At 33.4% G+C, this 22,510-nt stretch overlaps 8 protein-coding genes across 8 annotated transcripts; 5 read left to right on the top strand and 3 right to left on the bottom strand.

Annotated features, from left to right (window-relative positions):
- Positions 1–48: 48 nt before the first annotated feature.
- BX664DRAFT_333976 (uncharacterized protein) lies at positions 49–2,480 on the bottom strand. The gene is made up of 6 exons (XM_051545621.1): positions 1,701–2,480; positions 1,550–1,620; positions 1,289–1,461; positions 1,069–1,225; positions 576–967; positions 49–504 (listed from the first exon to the last, which is right to left on the bottom strand). Exons 1-6 carry the CDS (start codon positions 2,431–2,433, stop codon positions 96–98), a joined length of 1,935 nt encoding a protein of 644 aa, XP_051400656.1. The 5' UTR covers positions 2,434–2,480; the 3' UTR covers positions 49–95.
- A 620-nt stretch (positions 2,481–3,100) lies between these two features.
- Positions 3,101–5,349, bottom strand: BX664DRAFT_333969 (major facilitator superfamily domain-containing protein). The gene is made up of 8 exons (XM_051545620.1): positions 5,098–5,349; positions 4,935–5,010; positions 4,788–4,849; positions 4,398–4,633; positions 4,289–4,324; positions 4,106–4,210; positions 3,799–4,042; positions 3,101–3,729 (listed from the first exon to the last, which is right to left on the bottom strand). Exons 1-8 carry the CDS (start codon positions 5,294–5,296, stop codon positions 3,233–3,235), a joined length of 1,455 nt encoding a protein of 484 aa, XP_051400655.1. The 5' UTR covers positions 5,297–5,349; the 3' UTR covers positions 3,101–3,232.
- A 709-nt stretch (positions 5,350–6,058) lies between these two features.
- On the top strand, positions 6,059–10,609 carry BX664DRAFT_297772 (uncharacterized protein). Its single transcript, XM_051542253.1, has 11 exons — positions 6,059–6,220; positions 6,336–6,482; positions 6,552–6,642; positions 6,733–6,851; positions 6,917–7,754; positions 7,875–8,536; positions 8,648–9,373; positions 9,439–9,657; positions 9,739–9,790; positions 9,853–10,022; positions 10,098–10,609. Exons 1-11 carry the CDS (start codon positions 6,113–6,115, stop codon positions 10,461–10,463), a joined length of 3,498 nt encoding a protein of 1,165 aa, XP_051400654.1. The 5' UTR covers positions 6,059–6,112; the 3' UTR covers positions 10,464–10,609.
- Positions 10,610–10,717: 108 nt separating this feature from the next.
- On the top strand, positions 10,718–12,544 carry BX664DRAFT_297767 (adenylsuccinate synthetase). Its single transcript, XM_051542252.1, has 5 exons — positions 10,718–10,919; positions 11,058–11,127; positions 11,221–11,888; positions 11,966–12,338; positions 12,414–12,544. The coding sequence occupies exons 1-5, from the start codon at positions 10,797–10,799 to the stop codon at positions 12,470–12,472; spliced, it is 1,293 nt and encodes a 430-aa protein (XP_051400653.1). The 5' UTR covers positions 10,718–10,796; the 3' UTR covers positions 12,473–12,544.
- An 878-nt stretch (positions 12,545–13,422) lies between these two features.
- BX664DRAFT_333953 (membrane bound O-acyl transferase) lies at positions 13,423–15,440 on the top strand. The gene is made up of 6 exons (XM_051545619.1): positions 13,423–13,971; positions 14,056–14,228; positions 14,357–14,522; positions 14,610–14,831; positions 14,901–14,939; positions 15,014–15,440. Exons 1-6 carry the CDS (start codon positions 13,484–13,486, stop codon positions 15,396–15,398), a joined length of 1,473 nt encoding a protein of 490 aa, XP_051400652.1. The 5' UTR covers positions 13,423–13,483; the 3' UTR covers positions 15,399–15,440.
- Positions 15,441–15,607: 167 nt separating this feature from the next.
- BX664DRAFT_333951 (nucleophile aminohydrolase) lies at positions 15,608–16,980 on the top strand. The gene is made up of 6 exons (XM_051545618.1): positions 15,608–15,781; positions 15,841–15,917; positions 16,090–16,219; positions 16,292–16,438; positions 16,520–16,721; positions 16,788–16,980. The coding sequence occupies exons 1-6, from the start codon at positions 15,651–15,653 to the stop codon at positions 16,890–16,892; spliced, it is 792 nt and encodes a 263-aa protein (XP_051400651.1). The 5' UTR covers positions 15,608–15,650; the 3' UTR covers positions 16,893–16,980.
- A 172-nt stretch (positions 16,981–17,152) lies between these two features.
- Positions 17,153–18,748, bottom strand: BX664DRAFT_333946 (uncharacterized protein). The gene is made up of 6 exons (XM_051545617.1): positions 18,606–18,748; positions 18,457–18,523; positions 17,994–18,375; positions 17,685–17,873; positions 17,570–17,629; positions 17,153–17,446 (listed from the first exon to the last, which is right to left on the bottom strand). Exons 1-6 carry the CDS (start codon positions 18,716–18,718, stop codon positions 17,388–17,390), a joined length of 870 nt encoding a protein of 289 aa, XP_051400650.1. The 5' UTR covers positions 18,719–18,748; the 3' UTR covers positions 17,153–17,387.
- Positions 18,749–19,112: 364 nt separating this feature from the next.
- BX664DRAFT_333941 (rab-GTPase-TBC domain-containing protein) lies at positions 19,113–21,784 on the top strand. Its single transcript, XM_051545616.1, has 13 exons — positions 19,113–19,164; positions 19,282–19,294; positions 19,367–19,405; positions 19,502–20,133; positions 20,203–20,304; positions 20,390–20,460; positions 20,541–20,669; positions 20,724–20,789; positions 20,850–20,964; positions 21,025–21,131; positions 21,202–21,277; positions 21,341–21,567; positions 21,626–21,784. Exons 1-13 carry the CDS (start codon positions 19,155–19,157, stop codon positions 21,755–21,757), a joined length of 1,719 nt encoding a protein of 572 aa, XP_051400649.1. The 5' UTR covers positions 19,113–19,154; the 3' UTR covers positions 21,758–21,784.
- Positions 21,785–22,510: the final 726 nt, after the last annotated feature.

Below are 22,510 nucleotides of genomic sequence, written 5' to 3'. Positions count from 1 at the left end.
AGTAGGTGGACATTTCAAATACCGTCCATAGCGCTACACTAAAAAGAATAAAAAATGTCAAAGGACAAATCATCCTAAATATCATTTTATTTCCACTAGTTTCTCAAAGAGAATAAGTACACAACCAAATCAAATAATCCAATCAATATAAGAATAGGTAAAAAGATAATAAACCAAATGATTTGACGTAAGCGTTCCAACCAAGTCAATTTGGTACCTGGACTGATCTTCTTGACAATCCAAACAATAGAACCAACAATCAATTCCACAGCAACATTCGGAATATACACACCATAATTGGGACGTCGAGAGCATCGTTCCGCTTCCATACGTTGTTTTAATCGATTAAAACTAGATTCAGGTTTCATCAATGTTAGAATTGTCGATAAAAAGGATGCCGTCAATAATGCACCCAAGAAGACAACCATCACAAATAAGTATGCCACCAACAAAATACTAGCTGCTTGAGGTTGATAATATAAAGTTTCACCAATTTCCGGAGAACTATTTTTTTTTTTAAAAAAAAAATAATGATGAAAATTAAACATATCTATATATTATGTTGAAAAACTTACTGTAATGCACCCAAAATCAAATGTCGAAGCATCAACCAAGGACCAATATCATCACGTTGTAAAGCAGATAAACCTAACCAGAATCCAATCAAGCTAACCAAACCAATAAGGAATACCCATAAGCTTTGTACTAAACAACGACCTACTACATAATTGATCTTATAAACAGGCCACCAAAGATCATCTACCCAAAGGAATAAACGGAAAACCATCAAAGGGGTAGCAATAGCAAGTAAAACAAATGAAAAGTAAAAACCATGGTATTTGGGTTGTAAATCAGTAGCAAAAAAGGCCAAGATACGGAATACAAAGGCAGCAGTAAGTAGAATAGCAGTAGGTAAGGTCAGATATGTAGAAGGTTTTTGTAATGCCTTGCGGGGACTAGTAATGAACTACATCAATTTTTTTTTTAAAAAAAAAAGAAAAGTTAGATCGAATACATGATGTATATATATATATATATATATATATATATATATATATATGGTATTACTCTTCCTAATTCAAGCACAAGGTCAGATATCACCAATACATAGTAAAAGTATTCATATGGTTTCAAATGATCTTCCATATATTCCACATTGGAAAGAGTGGCCAAATGGAAGCTAAGGTATACAACAGCGGTGAAAAAAGCAATCAAACATTGGTATCTAAGAAAGAAATAATGAATTAATAAACTATATATATATATATATATTAATGTGATTCCTTACCTTGGAGAAGCCCATCGAGCAAGGTAACTTGCAATAAATTGTTTTGTAAATACTGCCTTCCAACCTTGTCTGGTAACAGTAGTACGATTTTCTTGATAAGAGGAGGTATTCCATGCTTGAAACGGATGATTTGGATTTGTTTTCCAGTCAATGTCACCATACCACCATGATTCCTATTTTTATAAATAAAGATGAAAATAGAAACGTGAGAATCAAGGGGATTTTTTTTTTTTTTTTTTTTTTTTTTTTTTTTTTTTTTACCTTTATGACAGTTTGAACGTTTTCATCATTCAAAAAGACAGAAGAATCATTTTCAATTGCCCACTGAATAGCTACAAATAAATAATAAAAATAATAATAAAAAGGATCAATAAGTAAGAAAAATAGGAAACTAATTTTAAAATATATTTACCTGATTTATCACCAAGCCAAGGTTTAAATAACATTTCTTGACGTATCATATCAGATGCAGAAGTTTGTTTGACACCATGTTCCAAAGTAGATAAAGCCAATCTTTGTAGGGTAGCATCAGCATCAGAAGTAAGGGAAATTTTACCTTGACGACGTTCACTAAGTAAACCAAGGACAGCACAGACAGAAGCATTTTTGGCAACATCCCAAACACCTTTGGCAGATTCTTCATGTGAAACCAATGGAAGAGGAGGTAATTGATTGGAAGTAGAAGTGGAAGGACCTTGTTGAATAGATTCATGAATAACTTGATTATTAATACCTTGATTTTCCATCCATTGATCAGTAGCAAATCGTAAAGCACCAGTAATCAAATCTCTCTTTTTTGATTTTCGAGAGGAGATATCACGTTGACCTTCTTCTTGGACAATATCAACTTCTTGTTCACCCATAATAACTTGACCGGAACCATTACTAGAGCTACTTGATTGAGAGAGTTTACCATTCCCACGGTGTTTACCAAACACTAATAAGTGTTGAATATGGTCAGTCAATTCATCCAAAGGTACAGTAGGATCATGTTCCATGGTCATGTCAACCACTTGTTGTTGAGATCTCCCTTCTTCCACTTGAACTTGAGTAGTATAAGAAGTAGTAGTAGTAGTAGAGTCAAGTAACCGTGTTCTTTCAGTGACATTAGGAACTACGGCAGCATCATCTTGGTTATCAGTCATTGTACACCAAAAACTGAAATGGAAAAGAAAGAAAAGAAAAAAAAAAAAAAAAGGAAGAAAAAGTGCGTATATCGGAAGTTGAAGGCGCCCGCGCCCAGTTAAGCAAAAAAATGTCGGTCTTCTTTATAAAATTGCATGTTCTGTGTAACTAAAATAAAAAGAACTAGTGAAAAGGATGTTATTGATTGTTTGATGGGAAAAAAAAAAGGAAAGACAATGCATAGTATTTGGTTATGAAGAGCATATCGATAAATACGCCATCATGTAAACTCATGCGTTAAAAGTGTCACAATGATGATTATAAAACAAAAAGATATTATATCTAAGATTTTACTTTTCATTATATTGAAGTAAATACACAGATTATTTTGAAACTTGAATAAGATGAATGAGAAATGAAACACAATTAAAAAAAAAAAAATAGTTGTTGATATCCCATCGGAAATTCTTGTCATTTCACCCGAGAAAATCCAAGTTTGTGCCAACTAAATATAAAACAAATAGACACAAACAATACATACCGCACTGTAATGTCATTATCCATTTCCTAATAAACAAAATCACCTATCATTGTCTTTTTTTTTTTTTTTCTTAAAAAAAAAAGCTTGATTTTATTGTAACAGGATGAATGCAAATTGTGTACAAATAAATAAATAAAAAAAAAGAAGGGTAATAATATATATATATATATATATGTATGTATAAATGTATCAATGAAGAATGTAAAAAGATAAATAGTAATAGTAGTAGTAATAATAATAATAATAAATAGGGAGGAGAGACAAAGATATATAGAGAACTAAATAAAAGAAAAGATAGATTTCGTCATTTTGATTTTGAGACCAAAACAAATCAAAGCACCAAAAAGATAAATAGCACCAGAAAACATTTGGACACCAATATAACTTTCTCCAGGAGTAGAACTTTGAATAGCAGAGGCAATAGGAGGACCAACGGAAGCAATAGAACTAGCCACAAATAATATAGAAAGTCCAGGTGAGATCTTTTCAATACCAACAATAGTACCAGTAATAGGAGGTGCCAATGCAAAATATAAACCACAGACGAAACCCCAGGTGATAGAAAACGCCAATAATGTATGGTAACTTGTGGCAAATTTCCATAAAATACAACACAGTAATCCAGCTACTGTGCATGAGATAATGTACATATTCAATCGTCCAATTCTATCAGCTACCCAACCAAGAACAATACGTCCAACCGCATTCAAAGCACAAGCAATACCTAACAAATTAGATGTTGTAGAATCATCCAAACCAATCGATGCACCATATTCTAAAATAAAAAATAAAATAAAATATATATCTTAGTATTTTTAAAAGAAATGATTTTTTTATGACTTACTAGGCAGATAATATAATGGAACAAAATAACCGGCAAGAGAAATCACAACACCAAATAACCAAATCACAAAGTTAATATCTTTTAACATATATAATTTGATAGGTGACTTGATCTTTTGATTCATAGGAGGTTTAGGTATACGAGTCCTAATCAATGCTGTTGCAACCATACAAATACCAAATGCCATAAGTCCAATGATTCGATAAGCCCAAGCAATTCCATATTTTGCGATCAAAGAACTTGCCTAAATGAGGAAACAAGAAATAGATGAGTAAAAACTAACAAAAAAAAAAGTGGTATTCTTTACCATAGGACTAAGAGATAAACCACCAATACCAGTACCAGCACTCGCAATACCCATAGCAGCACCTCTCTTTGTAGTAAACCATTGAGGAATCACCGCGACAACAGACTATTTTTTTTTAAAACAATGTTGAGAGAGTAAGTCAAAAAAAAAAAGGAAGAAAAGTGTCATTGTTTCTTTAATTACCATATAAACCAAAGATGCACCAAAACCAAAAAGAACCTAGAATACCAAAAAAAAAAGAGAGTATAAATATATATTCTATTGTGTTGAAATAATATATATATATGTTTACCCCTTGAGTCAAATATAAATGCCATATTTCATAACTGAAACCAGCAAGGATAATACCTAAAGACATGAGGACACTTCCAATAACCATAACAACATGAATACCAAAACGAGCCAACATTGGATTGAATGGTGTCATAAGATTAAGACAAGCTAATGAAGTGGACCCAACGCCCATAAGTGCAACAGTAGTTGTTTTTCCTTCCAAGATACCAGTAGCATAAGCTTTTGAAAATACGCCTATTATTTTTTGTTTTTTTTAAAAAAAAAAAAAAAAAAAAGAAAGAGGAAAGAAAAGAAAAAGAGTTAAAGAAGAGGTTGATTTTTTTTTTCCACGGGAGTGGTATTTAAAGACAGCCAGAAATCCGTGGAAAATTTGATGTTATCTACATACCCCAAATCGAAGCAGTACCAAACATGATGAAATTTAATAAGAATCCAGCAATGGCTACAAACCTTTTATATATATAAATATATTAAAAGGAAAAGAAAAAAAGTTAGAAGTAGAAAAGGAAATCATTATCATTTTAGAGTACATTACCAACCATAACCACCATCTGGTATATCATCATAATATTCTACATCTATAGGCTCTATAACACTGGCTACATCCACATCTAAAATAACATGTAATTGAAATCAATCATCAAGTCAATAATAATAGTCAAGAATAATAATTAAATCATCATCATTTGTAAACTTACTTGTTATAGTAGTATCTAATCTTTCGACATGATGACCCCCACTTTCAATATGATGATGTACAGTATTGATAGTGGATAATTTTTCTAAATCGTGTGACTCTGATGATAGTTGATGATGAGAAAAGGGTGATGCTACAACTGTCAATTCATTATCATTGATATAATTCTTATGTGAATCATCATCTTCTCTATGATTCATCTTTATAATGAATAAATGATCTGAAAATTGGCAATCAGGGAAGAAAAAAAAAAAGAAAACAACCAACGTTTTTTTTTATTTGATAGGTTTATATATATTCAACCGTATGAACGGAGCTCAGAAAAGGTGACAAATTGAAATTCTCGGAAGGGATGTTGTTTCTGTACCTGAATTTCTTTAAACATTTAACCGTAACATATGGGCAGTGCCGATATTGTCCCAGGGTTAAGCATATTTCCTTACATCTGTACGGTAATTATTTCTACCGCCATGCTATCTTGTTAACTTTTTTTTTTTTTTTTGGATCTAAGCTTGGCATCTTAAAAAAAAAAAAATAAAGTTCTTCATATTTGCCAAATGGAGAAAAATAGGTTGATCCAAAGCACTTTAATAATTCTTCTTTACTTGTTGGTGTCACTAAGAATAATTATAATCTAGTTGATTACTAACGCAGCGTTTTAACAAACATATTCCATTGAAATCACATGTTGATGATGACGATCTATGTCATAGACTTCACCTGTGTGATGATGATAAGTTTGAATGGTCATTGAGGGTGCGACTGAAAGAATATGCTATAGATAGCGTTGTAACATCCATCTCTGCATTTCAAAACGCATTGACCTTTTTACTTTCCAGACGGTGGCTTTGATTTTTTTTTTTTTTAGCTACCAAAAATTTGGCCTTTGAAATTGGATAACCGCCAGCAAAGCAATTCCTTTTTTTCGCTTGCCTTTTTTTTTTTTTTTTTTTTTTTTTTTTTTTTTTTTTTTGCTATACGTCTTTTTTTCTTCCTTATCTTTTTTTTTCTGAATCATGGAAGAAAAAGCACACAAGGCTCATCGTGCAAAAAAGTCTGGAAAGAAGGCTGAACGAAAGAAGGAAAACAAGTTTTCAAATGCCAAAAAGTCAAGTAATCCAAAGGTATAGTGATAGATCTTTTTTCTTTTTTTGATTCTCCAGTCAATGTCATAGATCTAAAGAATCGACCTTATTCTATACTAATAACCTCTCTGGTTTATATATATATATTTATTAGGCATTCTCCTTCCAAAGTGCGAAAAAAGCAGAACGAACTGCTCGACGTAATGTTGATCTTGGTGAAAAGAAACTTCATGTTCCTCAAGTCGATCGTACACCTCTTGAAGCTCCTCCTGTAGTGGTTGCTGTCGTTGGTCCTCCTGGTGTATGTTATTTTTTATTAGTTCATTTTATGAATAGGTTATTTAATGATTCTTTTTTGATTTTCTTATAGTCTGGCAAATCAACACTCATTCGATCTCTTGTCAAACGATATACGAAACATAACTTGCACGACATTAAAGGTCCTATTACAGTTGTTAGTGGTAAGATCATTCTACAATGAAAATACCACCATTATGTATATATGCAGAGAACTGATCAATATTTCTTTTTATTCAAAAACAAAACCATAGGCAAAAAGCGACGTCTTACTTTTATCGAATGTGCAAACGACATGAACTCTATGATTGATGTAGCAAAGATCGCTGACTTGGTTCTATTGATGATTGATGCTAGTTTTGGTTTTGAAATGGTAAGAATATCATACTAATAATCATGAAAAAAAAAGAAACTCATTTATTTATTTATTTTACTTAGGAAACTTTCGAATTTTTGAACATTCTACAATCTCACGGGTTTCCAAAAGTGATGGGGATTTTGACACACTTGGACAAGTTTCGCAACAACAAATCACTTCGAGCGACCAAAAAGCGACTTAAGCATCGTTTCTGGACTGAAATTTATCATGGTGCAAAACTCTTTTACTTGTCTGGTATCATCCATGAACGGTATCCCAACATGGAAATTCAAAATTTGGCAAGATTCATTTCTGTGATGAAATTCCGTCCTTTGGTATGGCGTAACACCCATCCTTATGTAGTGGCTGATCGTGTGGAAGATTTAACCGATCCTGAACTAATCCATCAAAATCCTCATTGTGATCGTACAGTGACTCTTTATGGTTATTTACGTGGTACAAACCTCAAACCAAATATGCGTATTCATATTCCTGGTGCTGGTGATCATACTTTGGCTGATGTCTCCGTTTTACCTGACCCTTGTGCTTTACCTGATAAGGAACGAAAACGCTTGGATGAAAAATATAAATTGATCTATGCTCCCATGTCTGATGTAGGCGGTGTTATGTATGATAAGGATGCTGTGTATATCAATGTACCTGGTCACTTTACAAAGAAATCTGCTTTGGCTCCTTCTGAACAAAAAGAAAACCGTAATCCTGATGATGATAATGATGACAATGCTGGTGAATCCGATCAAGAAGAACATGTCCCTAGTGGTCCTGGTGAAAAAATGGTGATGGATTTACAAGATGCTCCTGATACTTTGGCTTCTCAATTAGCTGATTCTGAATTACGTATCTTCTCACATTCTGTTCCTATGCGTGCTGGCGATTTAGAAGAAGATGAACAAAATGGTAATGACACAAAAAAAAAAAAACAAAAAACAAAAAAAGAACGTGATGAATGATTTTGGTTTACAGTTTGATTAACAATTTCTTTTTTTTTTTTAGGCATCACTGAATTGGTTGAAGAAGACGATACTGGACGAAAACGACGTCGCGCTATATTTGGCAATGAGGATGAAGATGAAGATATGGATGATGACGACGATGAAGATGAAGATGATGAAGACGATGAGGATGAGGTTGAAGAAAGCGATGAAGATGAGGATGACAATACGCCTCGACGTGGGCGCTCATTAACAAAATTCGATACTCGGAATATCCCAAGAAAAGGTGATATAACTGCGGACGACGATGAAGGACAAGACACCATTGAATTTGCCGAAAGTGATAGTGATTTTGGAGAAGAAGAGGACGATGGAGAAATGATTAACGTTGATGGACGACGACGACAACCTAGTGATGAACAGGATGATGAACTAGCTGGAGAATTACGATGGAAGGCAAATCTGAAAGAAAAGGCCAGTGACATGTTCCATAACCATCGACGTACCAATCTCATGTCTTTGATTTACAATAATGAAGAATTGAGCCCTGAAGATATTGCTGCCGGAAACTATGGCGATGACAAGCAAAATGATACCGACACTGACGAAGATCAAGATGATGATGATGATGATGAAGAAGAATTCTTCTCTCTCAAAGCGGACACTGGTAACAATGCCAAGCAAATTGTGGATACCTCAAAACAACAACCAACGGCTGAACTTTTAGGAGATTGGGATGATGAAGATGTAAGTGGAGATACAAAAAAAAAAAAAAAAAAGAAACAACTAGTGATCAGTGCGGACTTCCCTTTCTTGAACTTACTCGCGTTCTTATCATCATTATTATTATTATTATAGGTGCTTGATTCTATTCGGAACCGTTTCATCACTGGTGACATTGATGCAGCTGAAGGTGGAGAACAGCAGCAAGAAGAAGAAGTCTTTGGTGATTTTGAAGATCTTGAAGGTGACAAGGATGAAGAAGAAAATATGCAAGATGAAACTATGGATCCTGTGGAAGCTGAACGTGCACGTATCGCCAAACGCAAAGAAGAATTGAAGAAAAAATTCGATGAAGAATATGATGATGAAGATGGAGATAACAAGTTGGACTTTTATGAAAAACGCAAGGCTGAAATCGCACAACAATTGGCCACCAACCGGGAAGAATTTGCCGATGACGATATACATACACGTGCTTTGGTGGAAGGTTATCGACCGGGTAGTTACGTACGATTATTACTCAAGGATGTTCCATATGAATTCATTGAAAACTTTGACCCGGTCTATCCTGTTCTGATTGGCGGTTTATTGACGACGGAAGATCAATTTGGCTTGGTACAAGTACGTATCAAACGACATCGTTGGCATCGAAAGATTCTCAAGACAAATGATCCTTTGATCTTTTCCATTGGTTGGCGTCGATTCCAAAGTATTCCTATCTATTCCCTCGATGATGGTACTCGAAATCGTATGCTAAAATATACTCCTGAACATATGCATTGTTTGGCTACCTTTTATGGTCCTGTACATACTCCTAACACTGGTTTCTGTGCTGTTCAATCAGTTTCTGATAACAAAACTGTAAGTATCTTGTTTTTTTATTTTATTTTTGAATTGTCATTTATTCCTTTTTTTTTTTTATATAGTCTTCCTTCCGGATAAGTGCTACTGGTGTTGTTGTAGATATTAGTCAATCATCTGAAATTGTCAAGAAACTAAAGTTGACTGGTACTCCCACCAAAGTTTACAAGAATACAGCTTTCATCAAGGATATGTTTACATCGTCATTGGAAGTGGCCAAATTTGAAGGTGCTACTATTCGAACTGTATCTGGTATCCGTGGTCAAGTCAAGAAGGCTTTACCGGTAATAAAGAGAAGAGTGAATGATTTGAAAAAAAAAAAGAGAATTAGATTCTAATCCCATTTTTTTTTAATATGTATATAGAAACCTGATGGTCATTATCGTGCTACTTTTGAAGACAAACTTTTGATGAGTGGTAAATGATCAATAAAAACAATCTCATAAAAAACATCTAACAATTAAAACTTTTATATGTAGATATTGTATTCTTACGTGCATGGTATCCTGTTAAGCCTAGAAAATTCTACAATCCTGTTACCTCTTTACTACTATCATCCAAGTCTGAATGGAAAGGTATGCGATTGACAGGTGAAGTTCGTCGGGACCTGAACCTTCATGCTCCTCAAAATGTGGATTCTACATACAAGGTAAGATGAAGAATAAAGACTAAAGAAAAAAAAACAGTAAGAACTCACCTGTATTCATCTTTTGATGATATATAGCCAATCGAAAGAAAGACAAGAAGATTCAATACACTCAAAGTACCTAAATCATTACAAGCAGAACTTCCTTTTGCCTCGAAACCCAAGATCGCAAAGCCAAGCAAAAAGAAATCCTATTTAGCTAAACGAGCTGTAGTATTGGAACCTGAAGAAAAGAAGATCTACACTATGATGCAACAACTCAATACTCTACGAAACGAAAAGGATCGCAAGCGTAAAATCAAGGATACAGAACGTCGTGAAATTTATGAAAAGAAGAAGGCTAAAATTGCTGAAATGGATGTTACCAAGGAACGAGAACGAAGAAAGGATTACTTTAGAAAGGAATCCAAGGCAGCAATTGCAAAGGCAAAGGCACAACGATAGAATACTTTGTACTATATTGTTTGATTCATCAAGTTCTTTCTATTCTTTTTTATTATTATTATTTATTTATTTTATTTCTGATTTGATCTTTTTGTTTTTTCTTTTACATATATACATCATCAATAAAGCATACTTTTTTTTTTGACATCACCTTTGATTTGCCTATATGGACTCCCCAAGCCTTTATGTCCTTGTGAGCCAATGAAAATTTTTTGCTTTTTGGATCGATTCCCCAAGAAAGGTTTGAGACACCGCTTTCCTATAAAATTTTGTTTTAATCTTTTCCCTTTTTTCTCTGTTTGTTTTGCTTTTTTTCTAAGCTGATAAAAAACTATGGCTTCCCTTTTACAACCTGGTGAAATCACTGTCGTCCTTGGTGCAGTTTGGGGTGATGAAGGAAAAGGAAAACTCTCTGATATCTTGTGTGCTGAAGCTGATATTTGTGCTCGCTGTCAAGTAATAATAATAATAAATAAATAAAAAAAAAGTGGACTTTATCAAAAAAAAAAAAAAAAAAAAGATAATAGACTGACTTGTTTGTTATTATTACTATTATTCATTATATGAATTTGTTTTTTTTTTTTTGTGTGTTAGGGTGGCAACAATGCTGGTCATACTATTGTTGTTGGTGATGTCAAGTACGATTTCCACATGTTACCTTCTGGTAAAGGACTTTTTTTTTTTATCCATGACCAAATATAGAAATATGACTCATTTTAACATTGATATTATTATTATTGTTATTTCCGCCTTTTAGGTCTAATCAATCCCAATTGTGCAGCCTTGGTAGGTGCAGGTGTGGTTGTGCATTTGCCTTCATTCTTTGAAGAAAAGGAAAAATTGGAAGCCAAGGGCTTGAATACGGAAGGTCGTTTGTTTGTGTCCGATCGTGCTCATCTTGTGTTTGATTTCCATCAACGTATCGATGGTTTGAAGGAAATTGAATTGGGTCGTGGCAGTATTGGTACTACTGGTAAAGGTATTGGACCTACTTATTCCTCCAAGGCTTCTCGTTCTGGTCTCCGTATTCATCATTTATATAACTTTGACGATTTTGCCGCTCGTTTCCGTACTATGGTGAACAACAAATTCAAGCGTTATGGTCAATTTGATTATGATATCGATGCTGAATTAGTTCGTTACAAGGATTTGGCTGAACGTCTTCGTCCTTATGTTATCGATAGTGTTGCTTATTTGCACAAGGCTCGTAAACAAAACAAAAAGATCTTGGTTGAAGGTGCTAATGCTCTCATGTTGGATTTGGATTTCGGTACCTACCCTTATGTTACTTCTTCTAATACTACCGTTGGTGGTGTCTGTACTGGTCTTGGTGTTCCTCCTCAAACTATTAAAAATTCAATTGGTGTTGTCAAGGCTTATACTACTCGTGTTGGTGGTGGTCCTTTCCCTACCGAACAATTGAATGTAAGTTTATTAATAGTTGATCATGAATCATTTATTCTTTTTTTTTTTTTTTTAATTTTTTTTTTAATTTTATTTAGGAAATTGGTGAACACTTCCAAACTGTCGGACATGAATATGGTGTTACTACTGGTCGAAAACGTCGTTGTGGATGGTTGGATCTTGTTGTTGTTAACTATAGTAACATGATCAATGGATACACTACTCTCAATATCACAAAATTGGATATCTTGGATACTTTACCTGTCATCAAGGTAGCAGTGGCCTATTTGTTAGATGGAAAACGTTTGGAATCTTTCCCCTCTGATCTTAGTATTCTTGAAAAGATTGAAGTTGAATATGTCGAACTTCCTGGTTGGCAATCAGATATCTCAAAATGTCGAAAGTGGGATGACCTTCCTGAAAATGCAAAGAAGTATATTGAATTCATCGAAAAGGAAACGGGTGTGCCTGGTAAGTAACAAATGGCATGAATAAAAAAAATGATAATTAGTGACTGACTCTTTTTATTATTATTATTATTATTAGTTGACTGGATTGGTGTTGGTGCTGCTAGAGATGAAATGGTCCGTAAACCTTTGAATTAGAATCATTTATTTATTATACACACAACTTCATATAATTTTGTTTGAATAAAGAATCGAACTCTTCCCATTTTTCATTGTATGTAATTTTTTTTTATATTTCGTGTTTCATATGTGATAAGCATATTTTCTTCTTAAGGTCATGTTTTGATGTATTATTTTGTGATTCGGATGATGATGATACGAGCTGGTTACTGGATGATGATGGATCATTCCATTGATCCTCATCCATTCAAATTCTTGCCCTTGATTCTTCGTATTTTTTTTTTTTAGTCGAATTACACCAATGATACTATCTTTTATGATCCAGAAAGAAAAAAAAAGGGTGTTCTTATAAAGTCATTCTCCTCCTCCTCATCACCATCATCTGTCAAACCTTTATTACTTTGTCACTATTTTTGAACATCCGAGAAATTGTGCAAACAAAAAGTGATCGAAAAACGTAGTGTGTAACAACGTGTGTATGAAAAGATGCATGTACTCAACAACCATTTGGTTATTATTAATTCAAACATTGAAAAAATAGCAAAAGCTTGATAACGTATAAAGACTTTTTATATAAAAAAAAAATAAATAAATCAAAAGATTCACTTGAATTTTGTTACATTACAATTGGTGTTACCTTCCAAAAAAGAAACTTTGGTGAATGCTGATTTATTTGTTTTTTTTTTAATCAGCCAAAGAGAATACCTTAAAATGAAAAATAAGTATATGATGATGAGGATGATGTGATGATATTGGATACATCGTGATATACATAAAAAAAGAGATATCAATTTGGTATGAGGAGAAAAAATAAATTGCATAAGGTTCAATCAGGATGAAATTTACCCAAAAGGGTGAATTGGCCGTATGCCAAAAAAAAACACGGGAAAAAAACGCCGACTGAAAAAATAATGCTTAAAAAAAACACTTCCCCCCTTCTATTTTCTTTCTTTTCTTTCGATATCTTTGTTTTTTTTTTTCTCTTTCTTTTATTTATTTATTTATTTCCCATTTTTCTATTATTAATATATGATGGTCAAAGATACTCGATCGGTAGTAACTAAAACGAAGACGTTTAATGACAACACAGTCATGACCTCAGAACAGTTAGTAACAAAGACAGAGACGAGCTACAAACTCAACCGACAACGACGATTACATTTCAAAGCAAGAAATACCAAGTTTGATATTACAGATCCTGATGCTCATAAGGAACAATTTCGTGGGTTTTATACTTTATTCTGGGTCGCCATGACATTTTATGGACTTCAAACATTCATGAACTGTTATCATCAAGAAGGCATTCTCCTCACCTCGAATTTCTTTCGATTATTCTCTAAAGATGCTTTGACTTTACTGATATCCGATCTAGTCATGGTTTCCATAACTTTGTTTAGTGTTCCATTTTCGAAACTTTTGGTCAAAGGTGTTCTTCATTATGAAACAACTGGTGTGATTCTGCAACACTTTTGTCAAGCTCTCTTTTTATTTGGTAGTGTCTACTGGGTTTTTTGGAGGTAAAGGAGATATGAATTTATACAAAACATCAATCGTTCTAATATATCCACTTTATCATTACTATTATTAAAAAAAAAAAAAAGGGATTGGCCTTGGGTACAATCAGGATTCTTCACTATGCACTCTATTGTCATGATGATGAAAATGCATTCTTATACAGCTCTCAATGGTGATTTATCTATCAAACTACGACGATTAACTTATCTCAAGCAATATATACCAAAGTGGTTATCAACACATCAAGATTTATCTGAAGGTAAATAATTAGTATAAAGAAAAAAAAAGGGGGGATGGAGAGAAGTTAAGTAATCATATGATTTAACTTTTTGTTTTTCTGTTTCGAAAATGATCAATGGTAATAATCTTTGGGAATCAACAAATTAGAAAACAAGACAAAACTGGAAGAAATGGAAGAAGAAATCAACTTTTTAGAAGAAGAACTGATTCAAGGTCAAGTTCATTACCCCAACAATGTGACATTGAAGAATTATATTGATTATTTATTGGTTCCAAGTCTTGTTTATTGGATGGAATACCCAAGAACAAACCGGTATGAGAGAGAGAAAACAAAATTAGGGTTAAGGAGTGATGAAAGTTTAGGAGTGATCGTTTGACTTTTTTTTTTTTTTTTTTTTAGTATACGACCTTGGTACATCTTTGAAAAAACAATGGCCACCTTTGCAAGTTTTCTTTTATTATATATTACCACTGAACGATATATTTTACCCAAACTCTATGATCCAACATTATCTGAACTTCATGTTATCTTTGAACTTTTATTTCCTTTTATGATCAATTATCTCTTCATATTTTATATCATTTTTGAATGTATTTTGAATGCATTTGCAGAAATTAGCAGGTATAAAACAATATTAGTAGATGCAGACTTTGAAACTGATGAAACAAAATTGGATGATTTCTTTTATAGGTTTGCCGATCGAAACTTTTATGATGACTGGTGGAATAGGTATATCTTTTCTAGATATGATCTTTATGTGAGTCTGACTAGCTAACCTTTTTTTTTTTTTTTTTTAATATTAGTGTATCCTATGATGAATTCGCACGAAAATGGAATAAGCCTGTTCATCATTGGTTACTACGACATATTTACGCCCGATCCATTGAATCTTACAAAATTACAAAGACAAATGCGACTTTTCTTACCTTTTTGTTCTCGTCTTGCCTTCATGAAATGGTATTGGTGATTTGTACAAGGAAGATCCGGATGTATTTATTTGTGCTTCAAATGTTCCAATTACCGTTGATCATGCTAGGTCGTAAACCATTTATTCGTGAAAGATATTGGCTTGGTAATACTGTCTTCTGGCTATCTATGATGGTTGGTCCTCCTCTTTTGGGAATTTTATATTGTCGTGAAGTATTTTGGAGTCAATGGGTGACCGATCATTTGTCTTCTTCTTTTTAAACTAATAAAAAATCATGCATTTTTTTTTGTCTATTGCCTAAATACGTCTATTTTATGTCTATAGTTGTGGTTGTATATGTGTGTGATGAGGGGATGTACATGTGGATAACTCCGACTCACTCTATCGTTTTTTGTACACACGTCATTGGTTTGAGGCTGGACTTGTAATAAGAAAAAAAAAAAAAAAAGAGGACGCGTACCTCTTTTCTATTTCCTTAACTTTTTACTTCCTTTATCAATTTATCTATAATTATGGATCACTTTCCTTCTAACTGGGGTAAACCTCGCAATGAAAATGTAGATCAATATAATACTGTTCCTTTACACAAGACACTTCCTGATGGATTAGCTCAAAGTGCTTACGGCCCAACTACTAGAACTCAGTAAGCATGATCTCTTTCACTCTGCAAGACTCCTTTTCTTATTTTTTTTTCGTTATTAGACAACCTTTGATTACTGGTACATCAGTTATTGCTTTCAAGTACAAAGATGGTATCATGATGGCTGCTGATATGCTAGGTAAGGAAAAACAAAAGAGATCATTGACAACCATGGAAGCAACAATAATAATAAAAAAGACGAACGAACGAACGAACGAACGAACAAATAATGATGAAAGAATGACATTGGCCATTTACTTGATAAATATACTGATATATTTTATTCTTCCTTTGTATTATATCTAATCTAGGTTCTTACGGTTCATTGGCTCGATTCCGTGATATTCAACGGTTATATCCTGTAGGTGAGAAAACCATTGTAGGTGCTTCTGGTGATCTCTCAGACTATCAATACATACAACACATCTTGGATTCACTTATGTAAGCTTAAAGAATAATTTTTATCATTTTTTTTCTTATGAACCATATCATTGATATATGTATATCTTTTAGGACCAAAGAACACTGCGCTGATGATGGTCATGTTCTAGGCACTTCAAACATATACGAATACCTCTGGCGTGTTATGTATAATCGACGATCAAAGTTTAATCCTCTTTGGAACTCTCTTGTTGTTGGTGGTATTGATAAAGGTGAAAGGTAAGAAATGAATATAAAAAGAAAGATGAGAAAAACAAAGCAAATATTGTCACTTTTGTCTCATTCTTTTTTTTAATATAGATTCTTGGGCTATGTTGATTTACGTGGCACTACCTATCAAACAACAACCATTGCTACTGGATTTGGATCTCATTTGGCACAACCTATCTTAAGAAAACGAGTAGAAGGCCGAGAAGATGAAATCACAGAAGAAGAAGCTATCCAAATTCTCGAGGATTGTATGCGTGTATTGTTTTACAGAGATGCCAGATCTCTCAACAAGGTACAACATGAAATATTAAAAAAAAAAAAAGGTTCCAGTGTTTACTCTTCTTTATTTTTTATGTAGTTTCAACGTGGTAAGATCACAGAAGCTGGATTGGAAATCAGTGAGCCTTATGCTTTGGAAACGGAATGGGGATTTGCCGAAGGTATCAGAGGGTATGGTGCTTAGATCATTCCTTTTAGTTTAGTTTAGTTTCATTTATACTTTGGATGATCGAAATAAAGTCTTGTATTTTTTTTTTTTTGACCATTCTAACAACCTATCATTAGTTTAGATTTATGGTTAGTTGAGGTTCTTTTTTTTTTTTTTTCTTTTTTTTTGAACAGTCTAGATTGTATTGTGTATCATCGTCTTGTCCAATATTCTCAATCGTACCAATATCACCACCTATCATCCAATATCATTTATCCATTTACCATCAATCATTTTACAATCATCGTTCAATATCAAACAAACCTTTATATTAATCGAGGAATATCTATCTTCTATATCAAATCGAAAAAGGAGCATACTAAGTCTTTGGTGTCAAAAAGCTTCATAGGAGTCTTGAATTTGTTTATTGAGTGATGACACGGTACAAAAAGTAGATGAAGTGGATAATAACTAAAACAAACGTGTGCGTGTGTGATGAGAGGAAGGGACAGATTCTAATTCTAATACTAACTACTTTTCTTCTTGATGGCGATGGACAGTTCGTGCGGATGCCTGAGCCGTTGGAAAAACTGGTGAACATAAAAAAGATATAGAAAAAAAAAAGCATAAAATAACAAAAAAAAAAAAAAAGGTGAATATAAAAATACGTTTCATTTCATTCCAATATATATCTTCCAGACAGCATTTGTTACCTAGCATATCACAAATATTCACATGAGCAGGTCTCGATGCAGTAAATACAATAAGTTCGGCTATTGATAAAGATAAATAAGTTCAGATTCTTCATATATGTATATAGAAACTTACCAATATCCTCTCCCACCAAAGGAGTCATGCCTTTATAGACGCTATTGGCTTTTGCAACATCACCACCAAATCTGACTTTGGAGAATTCCGTTTCCACCATACCAGGACAGATCTGACTAACACGGATAGGAGTATCCATCAATTCAAATAAGAGTGATCGAGTAATTGCTTCAACAGCATGTTTGGTACCTATTCCCCGACATCAATCACCCATCCAAACCAAAAAAAAAAAAAAAAAAAAAAAAGTCGTTATCATTCACCTATCCTGATCAATCTCCCATTTCTTTACATGATTTTCTTATATATTACCACAGTAAATGCTTCCTCCAGGATAAGCTTCTTTTCCAGCAACAGAACCCATGTTGATGATATGACCACATTGACGTTTCTTCATGATAGGTAAGATCGCTTGCGTCAAGAACACCAGACCTTTGACATTGGTATCAAACATGGTATCATATGCTTCTTCCGTTACTTTTTCCACAGGGTCCATACCAATGACAAGTCCAGCATTATTGACCAAAACATCCACGTCTTTGAATACACCCATAGGAAGCGAGGCCACCGCTTGATCAATGCTGCTTTTATCCCTCATATCTAGTCCCAATGTATGAATCTGGATGCCAGTGTGTTGTTGTTCAAGCATTTGTTTCAGTTCAGCAAGTCGGTCTACGCGTCGAGCAGAAAGGATCTATCATATATGAAAACAGAAAATAATAAGAACCAATATGCTGCGAGTATCCATAAGAATTTTTTTTTTTTTTGGACTTACCAAATTGGAGCCAGCTTTGGCAAATTCATGAGCAGTTGCCATACCAATACCAGCGGATGCTCCAGTACTAATAGAAAAAAAAAAAGCAAATGAAGTAACAAATAAAAGAATAGAAAAGACTTCATCGATATACCCATTCCTCAACTTACATAAATACCGTCTTCCCTTTCAAACGATCAGCTGTATAATATCGTTTACAGAGTGTGTTGCGACTGTATTTGATAGTCTTTTCAAAAGGACGACGAAGGAATGAAGAGAACATGACAGTGTGAGAAAGAAAAAGAAAAAAAAAAGAGTGAGAAAGAAAAATCTGGGGAAAAAAGGAAATTTAAACACTAATCGGGGTGTGAAGATGGGCGTCTCTTTTGTGTGTGATCATATCTAACAGTTAATATGTATGGCTCTGTAACTTTTAGTGACATTGAACAAGGTCATTCACATTATTATTCTATATCATTTTTTACAAGACCAAACTAGCGATTGTATTATTTTTGGATAAAGAAGAACAGGTATTGTATTGCATCCCCCACACCAAAAGGGATAGTGAACATGTTGTCAGATTTCGCAGAAAAGCGGATTCAACTTCAGCTGGGGAAATTTTGTCAAAAAAAATCTCTCTCTTTTTTTTTTTTTTTCTATTCTTTACGTTCTTTTTTTTTTTTTTTTCTGGTTTGTCTATACTTCCCCTCTTTAACGCCATGGATGAACGTATGTAATTAGATGAAGGAAACATGACTTTGATGACAGTATACATCGACAGTTTTTGTTACTAAAAAGAAAAAGGTATTAACCCCTCTCTTTGATTCCTTTTTTCTTTATTCATAGATACTACGCGAAAGTAAGTGGTCTGATATTTTTGAATTCTGCATGGAACATTGAACGCAAATGGTTATTATTATTTTTTTAATAGGTCGTTTTGGAGAAGAAATGGAACCAAACTACCGGGAAGGTAAAGAAAAAGAAAAATAGATATATATATATGATTACATATGGATTGTTAAAAAAAAACAAATATAAAACAAAAAACGATATTGATATTCATTAGTGTGCGTATTGTTCCTACCCACAGTAGCCAGCAAACAACAGCAACAGACGCTTGTGACCGAACTCCTGTTGTCATTGGAGCACGTTATTCTTATACAAGTCTTGTCACCAGTCAACACAACGTATCAGACACTTCATCACCACCTCCTCTATTACCGTCTCACTATCAATCCTCTTCTAACAATAATAGCAACAAACTGACAACATCGACTAACAACAATAGAAAAGGTTCCTCTCAACATAAACGCCACACGTCCTCAACTCAACACAAATCCTTTAATGCCTTTTTGGAAGATACCAATGATGAATGGAACGACTCTATCGATGACAGTAGTAAGAATAGAAATAACAATTCTTCATCTATCTCAACATCAGCAATCGCGGCAACTTCACAGCATACGAACATGCATTCCTCCTCTATCTCGGCATCATCATCACCACCATCAATTACACCATCTCTTGTATCAGAATCTACACAAAATCGTATCATTACGGCATTATCTTTGGGCGAAGAAGCAAAAGTAGTAGAAGAAAACATACCACCCCCTCGACATCAACAACAACAGCAGCAACTTTATAAGAAATCAACAGACGTGAATGGTGTTATTGATAACGTGAAGGATGTGTTAGAAGGTGGGTATAGATGAACATATGCGCTTTGGAAACTTTGACTGATAAATTATTATTTATTATTTGATATAGATCCAACTCATATTTTGCATCATATTGAACCAGAAAAAGGGGTAGATCCAATTCGTACCAAGAAAATCAAGGAAATATTATCCAGTGTTAATGTGGATCTAGGTAAACATTTTTTTTTTTTTTGGAATAAAGGAAAAAAAGGAAAGAAAAAAAAGAAAGGCATTGATCAACCAATTTGCTTTTATAGCTGCTTTACGAAGTATTTGTTGGAGTGGGATTCCACCTGATTTTCGACTAATAGCATGGCAAATTTTACTGGTAAAAGGAAAAAAAAATAGTTTATTGTGTGTGGGTATTTAGCATTCATATTCTTTTTTTTTTTTTTATGTTTATCATAGGGCTATTTACCATGTAACTCAGAAAGACGAGTAGAAACGTTGGCAAGGAAACGAAAAGAGTATCTAGATGGTGTAAAGGCATCCTATTCAAAGGGAACTGCTGGATTAGATCAGGCATTATGGCACCAGGTAATATCCCAATATTTGAAGCGAATAAATGTTGACATATATTGCTTTTTATAGATTCATATTGATATCCTTCGAACTAATCCTGGTGTGATCTTGTATCAATCTACCATTACACAAGAAGTAAAGATATGAATAATATGAAAAAATATGGAACTGAACATTATTTTATTGTTTTGATAGAGTTTGGAACGTATTTTATACCAATGGGCTATTCGACATCCAGCAAGTGGCTATGTACAAGGTATCAATGACTTGGTGACTCCCATATTCGAAGTATTTCTCTCTGCCTATATTGGTAAATATATACCATGACGATGATTATACGTAACTGATGTATTTTTTTTTTTTATTATAGATGGTGATCCTGAGGAATATGATATGAAAAAGTTAAATCAAGATGTGTTAGATGTTGTAGAAGCAGATAGTTTTTGGTGTCTTTCAAAATTATTAGATGGTATTCAGGCAAGTTGGACTAAAAAAAAAAAAATCAAATAATGATGATTTGTAGTTAACAAAAAGATCATATTGATAGGATAATTATACTTTTGCGCAACCTGGGATCCAAAGACAAATTGTCACACTCAAAGATCTGGTATCTAGAATTGATGGTAACTCAAAAAAAAAAAAAACATATCATGAACATCATTTATTTATTTTTATTTCCTTTTTAGCACGATTGGCTCGTCATTTACAACAAGAAGGGATTGAATTTATCCAGTTTGCGTTCCGATGGATGAATTGTTTATTGATGCGTGAACTACCTTTGAAAACTACGATTCGAATGTGGGATACGTATCTTGCGGAAGGATCTTCAGAAGGGTTTTCAGAATTCCATGTTTATGTGTGTGCAGCCTTCTTGGTGAAATGGTCAAGTCAATTACAGAAAATGGACTTTCAAGTAAGTTTTCTTTTTTTTTCTTTTGATAATTTATTAACCTCGATATTTTGGAATATAGGAAGTGATGATTTTTTTACAACAATTACCTACTGATGATTGGCAAGAAAAAGATGTAGAATTATTATTATCGGAAGCATACATGTGGAAAACATTATTTCACAACGCCCCTAGTCATTTGAAAAACAAATAAACTTTTTTTTTATTGTTGAAACCCTTATTTTTATGTGTGTGTGGATAAATATCGAATCTTCCATTCTTCTATTCTTATTGTTTTTTCAAAAGTAAACGTGCGTGCGTCCATGCAAGCTTGCGTGTTGATGATGATGACCTACAAGGATTTACAAGATTGATTTTTTTTTCCTTTATTTTGAATGATCTTATCGTGAACCCCTTTACCCCCTTAGTTGTACAAACAAAAACATGTAATTAAAATATTTTATTGAGAATAACTAAAGATAAAAAAAAAATAATAAAGCGTAAAATGACTACACTAAATAGAGTTTCCATTGAGACAATCATCGAAGCGGCAGATAGAGTGGCGAATGTATCGATAGAGTTCCTTGGTTTTGAGTCCAAACTATCTACTTCATAAATGATTACCAATTTTTTTTTTTTTGTTGATGTTGCTGCAGCTGTTGTTGTTGTTGTTGTAGTTGATATTGTTGTCAACATCATTGTTCTTGCTATCCTTACTATTGTTGCGTAGTAAATCACCTACCAAAAAGTGAATTACCGTCATAACATAGTCAATATATACTATTTCTTTGTTATTTTTCATTCAAGTTATCAACACGTATAAATGAAAAGTAGTGTATTCGGAGTTTGTCTAATCACAAGCGAGCATAATTTTTTCTTCGACTTTTATACATTTTGGTCAACGATTTTTTTTTCTTTTCTCTCCCCTTTTTTGAATATTCATTTAAAAATTATTTTTTCATTTTAT

The sequence above is a fragment of the Halteromyces radiatus genome, assembly GCF_025201355.1.
Source record: "Halteromyces radiatus strain CBS 162.75 chromosome Unknown BX664scaffold_4, whole genome shotgun sequence".
Lineage (NCBI taxonomy): Eukaryota > Fungi > Mucoromycota > Mucoromycetes > Mucorales > Cunninghamellaceae > Halteromyces > Halteromyces radiatus.
The sequence above is the reverse complement of the archived record's forward strand: the minus strand, read 5'-3'. Positions and strand labels throughout refer to the sequence as shown.